The sequence below is a fragment of the Phasianus colchicus genome, chromosome 22 (genome assembly GCF_987193195.1).
Source record: "Phasianus colchicus chromosome 22, bPhaCol1.hap1.1, whole genome shotgun sequence".
Lineage (NCBI taxonomy): Eukaryota > Metazoa > Chordata > Aves > Galliformes > Phasianidae > Phasianus > Phasianus colchicus.
In genome coordinates, this window is record NC_143457.1 from 4662323 (window position 1) to 4676183 (window position 13861).

The 13861-nt window shown below is 46.2% G+C and overlaps 1 protein-coding gene across 5 annotated transcripts in view; it reads right to left on the reverse strand.

Annotated features, from left to right (window-relative positions):
• The window catches only part of NOC2L (NOC2 like nucleolar associated transcriptional repressor), a 37958-nt gene extending 24105 nt beyond the window's left edge, over positions 1–13853 (reverse strand). For all 5 annotated transcript variants that reach the window (XR_016459406.1, XR_016459405.1, XM_090123053.1 and 2 more), the window contains exons 1-12: positions 13778–13853; positions 13555–13686; positions 12855–13029; positions 12226–12351; positions 11490–11610; positions 10855–10945; positions 10345–10423; positions 9585–9695; positions 8300–8413; positions 7441–7629; positions 5780–5919; positions 2908–3019 (exon numbers count right to left, since the gene is read on the reverse strand). Coding sequence is in view for 3 of the 5 variants with exons in the window: in XM_090123053.1 (XP_089979179.1) it covers positions 2908–3019; positions 5780–5919; positions 7441–7629; positions 8300–8413; positions 9585–9695; positions 10345–10423; positions 10855–10945; positions 11490–11610; positions 12226–12351; positions 12855–13029; positions 13555–13686; positions 13778–13797 (1410 nt within the window). In the remaining 2 variants the exon portion in view is untranslated. The remainder of the gene's footprint in view (positions 1–2907; positions 3020–5779; positions 5920–7440; positions 7630–8299; positions 8414–9584; positions 9696–10344; positions 10424–10854; positions 10946–11489; positions 11611–12225; positions 12352–12854; positions 13030–13554; positions 13687–13777) is intronic.
• Between the last annotated feature and the right edge of the window lie 8 nt (positions 13854–13861).

The following is a 13861-nucleotide window of genomic DNA, read 5'->3' on the forward strand; positions in this document are numbered from 1 at the left end:
CTTTTCAGAATCTACTTTAAGGCTATACAAAGCCTTCCCAAAAAAACAAGTGGCTCCAGATGCAGACAAAACAGGGCCACAAACTCCAGAGCCATTCCTTGACCACATTTGGATTCAGCTGCAGCAACAAACTAGGCAGTATGCTGTCTTTCACATCAAATGGAGCATGGGAAGGCTTCGATCTGCTCCCTGACCCCAGACATGCCCCTCAAGTCTGTTTCTGCTTAAAATACCAACACTGATTAGATTCCTATGTCTCATGATGAGATCATGATGTCTCCACGATTCCTTGGCTCAACCTGGAGAGCAAGAAGAAAATGGACAGGCATTGGAAGCAGGGCCAGGTACCCTGGGAGGACTATGGGGATGCTGCTGGGCTGAATAGAGATGGGGTCAGGAAGACCAAGGCTCAACTGAAATTAAATTTGGCAAGGTGTGCCAAGAAGAGCAAGACAGGCTTCTACTGGTACATCAACTGGAAAAGGAAAGTCTTGGAGGGCATACTCCCCCTTAGTGAGCAAAACAGGCAGCTGGGAACAACAGACAAGGACAAGGCTGACATATTCAATAACTTCCCACCCTTCACTAGTGACTGCTATAACACACAGCCCCGGAGCAGAAGGTTTGGAAGGTGGGAGAACTGGGGGGGGTTATGCCCCTCCCAGTGTAAGCAAAGATCAGCTTCAACAAATCCAAGTGCAAGGTCTGCACCTGGGCCACAGCAATCCCTGCTATGAGTACCAGCTGAGGGATGTAAGAATAGAGCACAGCCCTGCTGGAAATGACTTAGGGGTACTGGCAGCTGGACATAAGCCAGCAATGTGCCCTCATTGCCCAGAATGCCAACCACATTCCGGGCTGCATCAAAAGCAGTATGGCCAGCAGGGTGAGGGAGGTGATCCTGTACCTCTGCTACGCACTGGTGAGACATCACCTGGAGTACTGTGTCAGATGTAGAGTTCTCAGTACAGGAGACATGGACCTGCAGGAGTGCATCCAGAGGAGGGCCATGAAAATGATCCAAGGGATGGAAAATCTCCCTGTGAGGGGAGGCTGAGAGCTGGGGCTGTGCAGCCTGGAAAAGGGAAGGCTGTAGGGAGAGCTGAGAGGGGCCTCTCCGTGGCTAAAAGGGGGCTATAAGAAGGGATAGACCCTTTAGCAGGGTCTGCTGAGACAGGACAAGGGGAAACTGTTTCAAACTAAAAGATGTGAGATTTCAATTGGACATAAAAAAGAAGTTTCTTCTACAAAGAGGGTAAATTTGTGAGCTAGTATGAAAAGGCTCATTGTAAAGCACTAAGTTGGGCATCAGAACATGGTTTCTCCTCTCAGCAATGCCAGACACCTCGGACTTCAGGCACTTCAATTCTCCTCTGTGTGAGAATGGTGCTCCTGCCATCTCACCTGCACAGCTGCAAAACCTCCTAAAGTAGGATTTGCAAGAGCATTCAGAGACCTCTATCAGAGGAGTTGGGAAGAAACAGAAGGGCAAATGAAACAGCTACTAGGAATTCCTCAGGGTGTTTGAGGGATCCCTTGCAGGAGATAGGCAGGAAGAAGGGAAAGGCTGAAAGCTGCTGGGAGGTTTGAGGTTAACACTCCAAGTTGGAAGTTAAAGGAATGTGAAAGTATGTGAGCAACACACCCAACATGCATGCAGACATTTCCCCTGCTCCTGTGTCACCAAGGTCTGGACAAGCTGGGCTAAGCAATGCCTCATACAGCAGGGTAGGATGTGGTCAGGAGCTGGTGGAAGCAGGGAGGAAGCTCAGCACTCAGTGTGGTAACATCTGGCTGGAGCCTGACACAGATTACAGCCAAGGTGTTGGGGCCAGAACACAACGAGGGGGGCAGGCAACCTCAAGGGGAAAATGGCATCTCTCAGAGCTTTAGAAAAAACAAGCAGCAGAGGAATCATCCTCCCCCCCCGGGCTCCACCATCACAGAGCAGAGATGCCTCTATCACTAAATCTGGCTGGCAAAATTTCAAACGTGTGTGAACAAGAGGAAGGAAGCAGGCGAATGGCAAAGCCACACAGGCCAGGGCCAGGGCAGAGTGGAGGGGGGATAGGAGGAGATTTATAAACACCACCAGCTCCCACAGGCTCAGAGGATGTGGTTTGTGAAGGACGTTTACAACAACACAAAACCACAAGAGCCTTTGCTTCAACAGAACTTGATTAGGAATGAGCCTGGCTGACTCAGGTCATTTATTATAGAAGCCTCCCTCACTCTTGTTGAACACCCTGCCTTATGCTGACCTGCTGGTGCTTTGTGTTCCTCACCTTGCCCTGTTCCCTCACACAAAGGTCCTTCTTCAAAGAAACATGGCTGCATTACTTCTGTGCTCTCACAGCAGCACAGCAAGATGTACGTGGAGAGATGTCAGCAGTCTGATACGTGGGGCATTATCCTAAGAGAAACAGAGCCCCAAGAATTCAACTGAACATATTGTTGTTTTGCCAGGCTGCCCTTATGGGATACTTTTCCTAAATAAATTCTTCATTCTTAGGAGGAGTTTTTCCTTTCTTTTTCCTTTGTAAGTGCTTATGAAAAGCTCTTAAGATACATCAACAGGATAAAGTAACAACACAGCTCAGGGTGTTACTGCAGCTGAACTTCTGAATTTCTTCTTTGGCACACCCTTTGCCCATTCCAACAGCATTAGCTTAACCACCTAGGAACGTATTTTGCACCCAGCTGATCTCAGATACTCTCCCCTCACAGTAGAATATAAGTTTAATCCTCTTTGCTAACCATACAATACATTCTGCCTGACAGTGTTTGCCAGGGAATTTAGGGTGTAAGCAGATCAGGCAACTGTGGGAGCTGTTGGTGGGTATGGTAAACGGATACTCATTAGGCAACAGGCATCAGCCTCTCCTAGATCAGCAGGAACCAACTAACCTCCAGGATGAATGGCAACACTGGGATGAAGGTCCTGGTGTTCTCTGACAGCAGTGTGAGGGCACGGATGCAGTGGATGCGCAGAGGGTAGAAACGAGCTGTGGGCACCAGCCTAGAGAGCAGAAAGAGGAAAGGGTATCAGGTCATATTAATACAGGAGCTGCATGTGCAGCCTTCAGCAACGTTCTGGAGCATTTTCTACACTAGAAAAGGAGGACAGCTTTAGTATCACAGAGCAAATCAAGCTATGGAAGCTACACCACAATGGGAAATAAAATTCACGCATGCTGAAGCAATAATACTAACAAGTTTCTGCAACCCAAGCACCAGATTGCCAGGTTCTGATGGGAAAGGAGCTGCCCCATACCATGTAAGCCAGCAGAGAACAATGCAGAGCCCATCAGTCACAAACCTACCACTCCAGAAACCTCTCACTATGCACCACCTCAGCCTGGAAGCCATGGATACTCTAACATTAACAAGTCTGGGAATTATATTAAAGAAAACAAACAACAGCCTTACACCTGATAGATGAGTACATCACCCCCCACCTTGCTGAGCAACCCAGGAGCAGGAAAAAAAAAACACCATTTGACCAGAAACCATAAATCACCTCCATCCTCTCCCCCTAACCCCACAGAATAGTGAAATAATTATCATTGGATCCATTATAGAAATAAATCTACTTTGCACCCCTGATCTGGCACCAGTGGAGATGACGAAAGCCATTCTCAGGAATTAATTGATCAAGGGATAAACCTGTTAAATGTATAGATTTACTGTAAACCAAGACCATTAATTTTAGAGTGCTCTGCGATGCACCAATCTGCTTAACTTCCTGCTGGCTGGATGCACAGGGAATACAAAGCACAGCTGGGCCTTGGCTCTGCAAAGAAGAGCTGACCAGAGGTCACCCCAGGGGTTCCAAGCCTTCTCCTCTGAACACACCAGGAGGATGGAAACCAAAACTTCAGTGCACCACAGATATTTATTTAGCTGTAAGCAGTGGAGGAGCATCATGTTTATAGCTTGGCTTTCTACCTTGTCTGCTATAGGAACAAGGTAGAAAAAGCCCTTTCTAGGATGGGGGGAAAAAAAAACAGGAACTTGTGCAGCAAAGCAACACTGTTCAGCATCACTAAGGCAAAAGCCATCAAACTCCAGCATTTCCTCATGCAGCGCTCCACCTCCCTGCATCAGCATCTTGATCACATGCCTCTTCAACACATTTCTGAAATGTATTGTTAAAAATAGTTTGAAAGCATTTTATATGCTGGAGCACAAGAAAATTAAGGAGCTCATTTTCATTTTAACAGCAACTCCCTGCTCCTAATTATCTCGTTTCCATCATGTTTCTAATTCTGCCTTGGTCCCTGCCTAGAGCAGAAAGCCTGTGAGGAGTGGTGCTTTCCCCACCTGAGCCCCTGGGGCAGCAAGAGGAGCCAGTGCAGTCCTGCAGACAGACAGACATCCCCACTTGCTGCTTTTCAGTGGAGCCAGGCGCCACCTCCTGGCCTAAAGGCACTTGGGGAAGGAACATCTTCACCTCCAAGTGCTATCCATCACCCTCCTGGTGCTCCCAAGAGGGCTACACCAGCAGTGCAACTGAAAGGTTGTGCAGGAGAGGCTCCATGCCCAGCTTCCCTCCCTCCCACCCATCGCACAGCTGAGCAGCAGGGTGACAGAGAGGAGCAGCTCATACTGTCTCTGCAAAGCAGCCTGCTCAGCATGACACCACGCAGCCCCATACTCCTATGTGAGCCTTCCAGAACTGCCTGAAATTAAGAACTAAGAACAGGCAGTCTGCTCCTGGGCACAGACTCAGGCAGCAGGAGGCTCACACTGCCATACCATTCCCATCCATACTTACTTATTTGTACATCCCACACATGTTAACATATCTACTCTGTACATCTAAGACACTGGCTTTGTTAACCTGGGATCCATCTCTATTGTCCCCACTCCAAAATTCATCCAAACCTTTCAAGCATCGTCAGATGGTAACTGTATTCCGTGCCAACCAGCCCTGTACATCAGACAGGAGCATTATTTATTATTTGCTGCTCTTGCTGAGACTCACCCCATTCACCTTTCCTTGGCCCCAGCTAGCTGATTTATCCACCCAGACAGGCAAAAAAACTGCCTTGAATTGTCTGCAGGACAGCTAAAGCTCTGCAACAGCAGTGAGAAGCAGCCTGTGCATATGGGGGATGGGGTAAGGATGTATGCATGCTCTAACGATCGTTTAAATCTGCTTATCTTCATCACCACTTGGGAGTTTTTCAAGACCAGGCGGGTGGTGCTTTAAAGCTGAGAATCTGGTTACAGAGCTAACAGGATTTCAGAGATCACCAGAGATTCAGAAATTCCCTCCATGCCCATTAACAGCAGTTTCTATATAAGCACACAAACCACTAGGAAAAAAACTCTCAGCAGAGACATACTAAAAACAGTAAGCACGCCCCTAGAACTTCAAATAGCAACAAATGCACACAAAAACCCAGTTCTTCACAGAGCTGAAGACTTGATTCTGTGTTTAGCACTCCCTGCTATTCGCTTCTGCTGCAAGACAGTTAAGTACATTTCCTCCCAGTACAACTGGGAGTTGTGCCCACTCCTTTGTGCACAGTATCTGGTTTTACATATGCCTGAGCCCATGATCTTAGCTAGGGAAAACAGAGGTGCTGAATTCCTCTTCAGAAGTCTTTTAATTCCTCTGTGGCATGTGCTCACAATTGCTTCAACAAAAGCAGCTCACAGTTCCTTACAATGCAATGTTAAATCTAAATCACACAGTAGTAACACCCCTTAGTCAGTGCTCTGCTGTAGCAGATGAGAGCAGCACTGCAAGTAGAGAGAAAAAACGACTTACTTGATACAGCCTATGATGACTTGTGTCAGAGGATAGATCAATGGCTCCATGACCTCGCTGGGATAGATCGTGCTGAGAACTCGACACCAGAAATACAGGCAGTGCACATACTGCCAGTTATAGACAGACTGGAAGTTCTCCTGGAGAAAAGGAATCAACATCAAGACTTGAAAATGGGGCACCTGAGAGATCACTCTGGTTTCTCTGCAAGACAGCATTCTCCAAGAGGACAGAGAATTTGCCCAAAGAGACCTAACACTCTAGCTGTGGCTCATGCATCACCCAGCAAATTCAGCGTTGTGTCTGACACACAACCAGCAGCTTCAGGCTGGCTCAGCAGCACAAATCCAAGAGTTTTTAAAGAACATTTGGGCAAGTCCCTATCCACACGTGCCATGTGCTTAAGCAACTTCTCTAGTGTCAGACTAAACACAAGTCCCTTAAGGACACTCTTTCCAAGGAGTTATGCATGCCCACACGCTTCCCACAATCCAAAGCATTACACCAAAGTTTCTTAAGAGATTATGCTTTTGAGGGAGCCTCAGCTCCAACCCATCTTTCACACAGACTTCCAAAGTCCAGGTCATCCTTTCACATGATGGAAACAAGGCGTGCAAGAACTGGAGAAAGAGCAGAAATACTTAATGGCAACTACTGGCCCAAACCGTGTGGTAGGAACTTGGGCTGCAGCTGCAAATGACAGAGCTCTCCCAGCTCACCACGATGTACCAAGGCCTGTTCTCAGATTCTCTTGTACAGCACAACCTGCTCTTGTAATCACCTTCTATAACCACCCACTACTCAATTTAAATTAATTGGCTTACTGCTGAGATTTGTACATTTTGGTTGTGCTGATGTCACGTAAAGTTCCCACAACCCACCCCAGCTGTGAAAACAAGTGGATTTAAGTCTTGTCTGGGCCAAGACTGAGTGTGTAAGAAGCCAACACAATCCAATTAGAGAATATATATCCCAGACTTCATTTATCCCCATGTCTGAACAGCCAGGAGATTTAACTGGTTACCAGTCCTGCAATGTTTGGGAGCAGCTCAGCCATTAATCTATAGGGATCTGTTTTGCTAAACAAGAATAAAGCCAGGATTAGCAATCTGACTCAGATTTGCTAGGTCAGACTGGAGGTGGCCCAAATCAGGGCTGTTCCCAAGAGGTCTGAGCTGCTTTGTTCAGTGAAGCCCTATAAATAGTAGAGATTGGCAATACCAGCTGCTGATAAACAGGGCAGATGCACCTGTGGGCACAGCAGTGGAAAGATGTACACATCAGGGTCATTCCTGGTCCCTTCTACTTTGGGATTTTGCAACAGCAAAACTGTAGTTTCACAAAGGAAAACAGCATGTCCAACACAGAAAAGAGAAAGCTTGTCAAACTCCTGGCAAGCTGCAGAGAGGGAAGTGACTTCCACTCTGCAGCAGTCTGTTCTCTCCTTCGTTACTGAAGCTCTAAACTAACACAGAAAAGAATTCACAGACAGCTGTGAAGCACCCAGCCTCTGGCAAAACTATTTCTTGGCACATTATGAAATGGATCAGATAAGTACTGAGAATTGAGAGACACCAAAAGCCTCAAGCAGCTACAGTAATTTTCCTCTCTCCACACATTCCCCACAGAGGGGTACTCCTTCCACACTGGCAGGCACCCACCTTCTTCTTTATGGTCATTGCACTGCGTAGATGAATGGCAAGCTGACGGATATAGATGAAGGCATGCTGGTAGGAGGTGTGTGTGTCCAGGGCATACATCTCTGTCAGCGTTCGCTGCATGAAGTTGATCATGGGCAACACATTGGGAGAGGTAAACCTTGAATTCTTCACAAATGCAATGTACATTTGCTGTTTGGGGAAAGAGAATGAGATACAGCCATATTGAAGTCAGAACAAAGCATTCCCCACACCCTGGTGTTTCCTAACAGCAGTGAGGAATTCCTTCTGTAAGAACAGCCACTTCAAAAGAATATGCAAAGGTAGTTTTAGCATGCTCCTTCCTCAACAGAGCCAGGAAAGAGACTCTTTCCACCTCTACGTTGTTTAGCACAGAGCTTGAAAATTGCTATTGCTCCTCCAAAGAGAGGACAGAACTGCTGGGATGCCTTTGAGCCATGTGTGCCTGCAGCTGGTCACAGTGGTTATCATGGCTTTCTTTGCAATAACAGTAACATAGCCAACTACACTTGAGAACCTCAGCTATTAGCTGAAAGATGAGAGCAGTTCAGCAGCACCAAACAGCATCAGCACTTGAAGAAAGCCCTCAAGATTTTGGAGTAGTATTTATCCTGTAGGCAGACAAATACCAGAGGCATTGCCTGCAAAAACTCTGCCTACATGCCCTCAGCAAGAATGGCAGTAGTAACAAACAGGAGACCACACTTCAACTAACATTTTCACCCAGTTAATCTTCTGAGGGTGTCAATACCTGTTGTACCTCACACAATGCAGCTTTTGCCTTGAGGTTTTTGCATCTGACTTCAGGAAAACTGCAGAGTAAAAGAAATGCCAGGCTTACCTTGAGCAAGTGACTTAGGTACACCTCTTTCCTGTGGCGGCAGATCTTGTTCAGCACAAGAAAGGACAGCACTCTTACTGTTTCTTCACCCGTGCTCCACAAATGGATTGCTTGCTGGAATGGGAAATATTCACATAAGTGAAGGGACAAAGAGACCCTCCTGCTAACAGAAAGGTCTGAGCCCCTGCTTTCATACCAAGCAAGCAAGGGAAGAAAAGGATTACAAAGATGGCAGGGCATGTAGTTACAGAATCTGTCACAACAGCTATTCTGTCCTCATGCTCTAGCTACAACAGCATGCAAAACGTTACATTAATACACCCACGATCAATACAACTTCACAAATCAACACCTCTGAAAAATGGATGTAGCTTTATTGACATACACTGTGGCACAAACACGATGAGCACCCAGTGGATCACAGCACTAACTAGACCAGCTTCAGCAAGGAGGACAACCACTGCAGAGCTCTGGGCTAACAGACATCCCACCATTGACATATGACCTCAAACACTGCTCTAACTGATGTTTGGTTGCATTATGCATGTATCACTCCTTAACATCTTGAAGAGGAAGTGAACAGATTCAGGTTTTCCCAGACCTGCCTGCCCTCACCTGCTCAGTCTACAGATTCAGTTGGACATGTATGGCTCTTTCAGAAAGCATCTGGTGCAGCAGCACCATATAGTCATAGCGCAAGCTTGAAACAAGCTTGCTACTAATAAATTCTTCAGGAAATCAGAAATGGTCCAGCTGCAGGGCTGAAAAGCCTTTCTACAAAATCCTCTCTACAGCAGTGATCAAACAATGCTAGGTGTACCAGCCCCTCACCACTGTGTGCCATACAACTTTACCAGAGCATTCCCACCCTCATTTAAATGATGTGTTGCAGCTTTTCATGCCAACACATCACCCTGTTGCCCTCTTTCTGTTCTTCCACACCTCCTCTGTTGATCTTAAGCACTTAGCAGTTGTGACTAAGTTTCTGCAAAAATATTCCACCCCCAGATCTTGAGAGTGTAATACCATCACAGACTAAACACAGCCTCAGCACCCAGGCAGCAAGTATTCCATCTGCAGCAAGGAAACAGACAGCTTCCACAGAACACCCCCGCCACTTTGTGCGGGGACTAGCAGTAGTAACACAGCATTGTGCCCACTCATCTCACCATGAAAGAGTTTCACAGCACCCAGAAAGCCCAGAAGAGAAGCACAAGTCCTTTCTGGACTGGAAGAAAAGAGAATCTTGACCAGACTACCATGAAACCACAGCATGCTACCTTACCTTGAGAAGTATTCGGCACTGCTTTGGGAAGGACAGATAATAAGGCAGTATGGAATTGACATGCTGGAGAACTGCTGCTCCAACAGAGGCTTCTGTTAAACAAGACAGGAGCTACAGGGAAAAACAAAACGAACTTAGTTAGCTTGCAGTCTTCCTTTAACTATTAAGCATCTCATTTGGCTGTTCTCAAGTAACTGTGTTACCAAAGCCTGGAACAAAAGTCTCCTCCAGAAGGAAGCCCAAAAATCCCAAGCTATATCAGGAATGGAGCAAGTCTGTGCCAGGCCAAATCACTGCCCTACATCATCAACGTACATCATCTTGGCAAACAGAAGCACAAGGTGCTGGCATGTGAGTTCATCACTTAAAGCCTCACTTGGAGTGTAACAACTCAGGGTGTCTATAGTTTAAGACACCTTATAGACAACATCAGTATCATTGTCACCTCACTACAAATGGCCAAATCTTTTTTACTCTCCTTGCACTGCAAGGACTTTGCACTGAGTCTCTTACAAGTTCTGCCACTGGTAAGAAGCACCATAACTTGAGGAAAAGGCTCTGCAGATCAAAATGCTCTTCCTGCTAGATCATTCTGCAACCACTGCCTTGCAGCACACCTGCCTCATTAATTAATTTGTTGACTGTTTGGCTCTTTTAGTGATGGTGAGCAAAAGCTCGCCTGCCTCATTCCAAAACACCCAGATCAAAAGCCCAGAGATACACAGCCCAATGGTGGCAACACGAACATGAGGTTTCTTACCTGGATGGTACAAGACAGGTACATTCTTACATCCAGTCGCAATTTGCTCCAAAGTGGACTGCTGGAAGGGAGGGCCATTCTGCAAGTGAACAAGAGTTGGGCTTAGATTTAAAAAGCAGCAACAAAGCATGAAGAACAGTGAATTCGTTTCCTCAATACTGCCAGGCAGTAAAAACATCTGCTTGAAGTACTTGGCCTCATTGTATGTAGAAGGTTTGGGCCTCCTTTCTCTGAAATCTGAATCACAATGTCTTAACACTGCTCTTGAACACAAGCACAGTTCCAGATACCCTTCTGTTAAACCCAATGCACTGTGCAAGCAGCTGGAGTCTAACATCAGAGAGGATTGCACTCTCAGAGGGGAAAAAAAATTTGGCTAGGCAGCTTCAAAACAACTTCATAACTGTTTGGGAAGAGTTGCCATCTTTTTCCAGCCTCACTGCCAGAATGCAGTTCTGAAATAATTTCACACAGCTCTCACCTGCAGTTCTCAAATCTCCCCAGACTTACTTTTGTTTGTTCTTAGGGGTTTTCACAAGCAGCAGCTTTTGCAGGCAGCTGAAGAGGTCCCGGACACAGAAGGACACAAGGGCATTGAACACTGGTTAAAAAAAGTTAAAGCATTTACAAATGATTGGTTTTTTTTATATATATATATATATACACAACATATACACACGCAGTTTCTCAGCTAACCTGAGAAGAGCTCCTCAAAGAGCTGAAGCTAGTAACTCCTACAGAACTACAATCTCCACAAGCTTCCAGCCTGATCCATGATTTCTGGTCAGAAACATACCACTCTCCCCCAGAATACCTGGAGCTCACATAAAAGGGAGGCAAGTTCTATTTCATCTGTGTTACAGCATGATAATTCTGTAGAGGAGATCTACATCTGCAGTATTTTGAGAGGTCCTGGCTAGGGATATATGAATTTGACAGCAGAACTGAGTTCCAAACTACATTAAGGTTATAGAATGTCATAAGGTGAGAAGACAAATTTGTCTTGTGAGATCAGTCCTAGAGACAACAGCAAGGAGGAAAGGGTAAGTTTGCTCCATCAGTACTTATCCTCACTCTCTTCCAACAGAGCAGCTTTCCCTCTAAGATGAATTCCCTTTTCACACAAAGCATGGCAATCAACTCACCTGCAGCATCAAGGACTTGAAACTTGCTGGGATCAGCACCACCATTATCTCCTTTGGTAGTTGCTACAGCTGCTTTGAATGCTTGAGTGATTTCATGGAAAAGTCTTGGTGTTAGCCCTCTCTAAGAATAAAAACCAAACAGTAAATTTCTGAAACACTTTACAAGGACAGGAGTGCTGGAATTTAAGTTCACTGTAAAAAATAGAACTTTTAACATAAGAAAAAGTGTCAAGACAGTTAGCAACTGCTAATGGCTTTCACCTGCTTTAAAATAAGTTTAAGGCTTTTAATTGGTTGAGGGGCAAGAGAATGAAGAAGCAGAAACAGCTGCAAGCAATTATCCAGCTTAACCTTTCCCTCCCACTCTCAGATACAGAAAGATATTTCATTAGAATACATTGCTCAAAATGGGACTTCAAATAAGTTCTTGGAACTGTCCAAGACACAAAGCACAGTGAACAAGAAGTGAACAAGAATTAATCATTCTGCCTGCTTCTGAACTACAGTTTCTTCATCTTCCCCTTCAGAGCAAAAGTAATATTGCAGCCCAAGTAAAAACTGCAAAGATAAGTCACACTGAACTAACACAAACTCTATGGGCAGGACCAGCACACCATCTCCTCTGTACTTCTAAGAAAGATGAACAAATTAAAATGAAGCCCTTAGAGGTGGCAACATGTGGACCAACATTTAAAAGAATATGCTCCAGTGCTTTGTATTCTAACTCCCTGCTCACCTCTGCAGCTTTCTTCCATTCCTCAACCATCTTCAGGCTCACAGGGATGGATTCAACTTTCTTCTGTTTGACTTTCTCCTGTTCTTCTTCATCTTCTTCATCATCTTCACCTTCATCACTCGCTTCCTAAAAAAGTTAATATCAAGACTAAGAAAATGTTCATATGCATATTTTCTGGTCCTACCTGTTATAGTGAATAACTACTGAAGAGGAAAGTAGGCAGTAGCAACTTGTGTTATCAGCACTTTGTGTAAAACTATAACAAAATTAAGGTTACTGCAAATTCCAATAAAGCTACTTCAGCCCTGCAGCTTCACTACATAGCATGATGTGCAGTAATTGAAATGAATGAGGACAAAGTTTGTAGTAAAATAAACTTTCATTGAGAAAATAAATACAAATCTAAAGCCACCGAGAAAAGGTAGTGCAAGGCTCTGCCTTCACAATCTTTAACTCATGCTCAATTCAAAGCCACAGCTGGTTTCTGAGTTACAAGCACACACACCTGCAGCTATCTTTGGAGAACCCTTTCACCAGCACAACTATCAGCCCAAATATAATTAACACCTGCACTGAAACTCAAAGCTTTTCACATGTAATTGGAACAACTGATTTCAGCATTCTGGTACCTCTAATGTGTCAGGTGGGATGTGCAAGCCTCCGTCCTCCTCTTCCTCAGAACTGTCTGAAGCATCAAAGTTCAGCAGCGTGCGGTCATTTTCTTCCAAGAACTTGTAAAATTCAGGATCTTTTTCCTTCAGTCGGGCAAGCTGGTCTTTATGCTCAGATGCCTTTCCTTTTTTTCTGATAGAGAAGAGTTAAAAGATGTTCATTCATTGCTCAAGCTTCTGCTGGTGCTCTATGAAAAGCAAGCAAGCAGTCACTGGGCACTAAGCACACCTGCAGCTAATTAAAGTGGTGATTGGATAATCAGAACAGTGGCTTCAACACCTGCTTTGGAAGGCCTCATCAAAGGTTATTTTAACTCAGGATTAAAAAAAAGCGGAATTATAGAATAGCTTTGATTGGAAGGGACCTTAAAGCTCACACAAACCCCAACCCCTGCTGTGGGCTGGGTGGCCCCCACCATATCACACTGCCCAGGGTTCAGCCTGGGCTTGGGATGTAGTGCTCACACTGCTCTGTGCAGCTGCACCAGGGCCTCACTGCCCCGTATAAGCCCCCTAGATAGCAGCACTACGGTCTCCCCAGAGCCTTCTCTTCCCCAGAAAAAACAAAGGCAGCTCACACCGCCTCTCCCGAGAGCCCGGCCTGCTCCCACTCCTTGCAGAGCTGGTTGAAGCCCAGCCCCGACCCCCAGACCCTCACCGCACGGTCGCCTTGGGCCGGGGCCGCCTCCCCCCCGCCTTGGGCCGGGCCTCCTCCTCCTCCGAACCGCCGTCGGGCTCCGACTCGAAGCCATTAGCGAGGAACTCGTCGACGCTCAGCTCCTCCAGCTTCCTGCGGGGACAAACGAGAGACGTGAAAAAGGAAAGGCGAGCGGAACGCACCGCGCTCCCGGCCGGGCCTTCCCCGCCCCCACAGCCCTCACCTCCTCCCGGCAAGCGCCATGCCGCCCGCGCGCTCCTCGCGGCAGCCGCACTTCCGCTCCCAGCATGCCGCGCGGTGTGGGGGC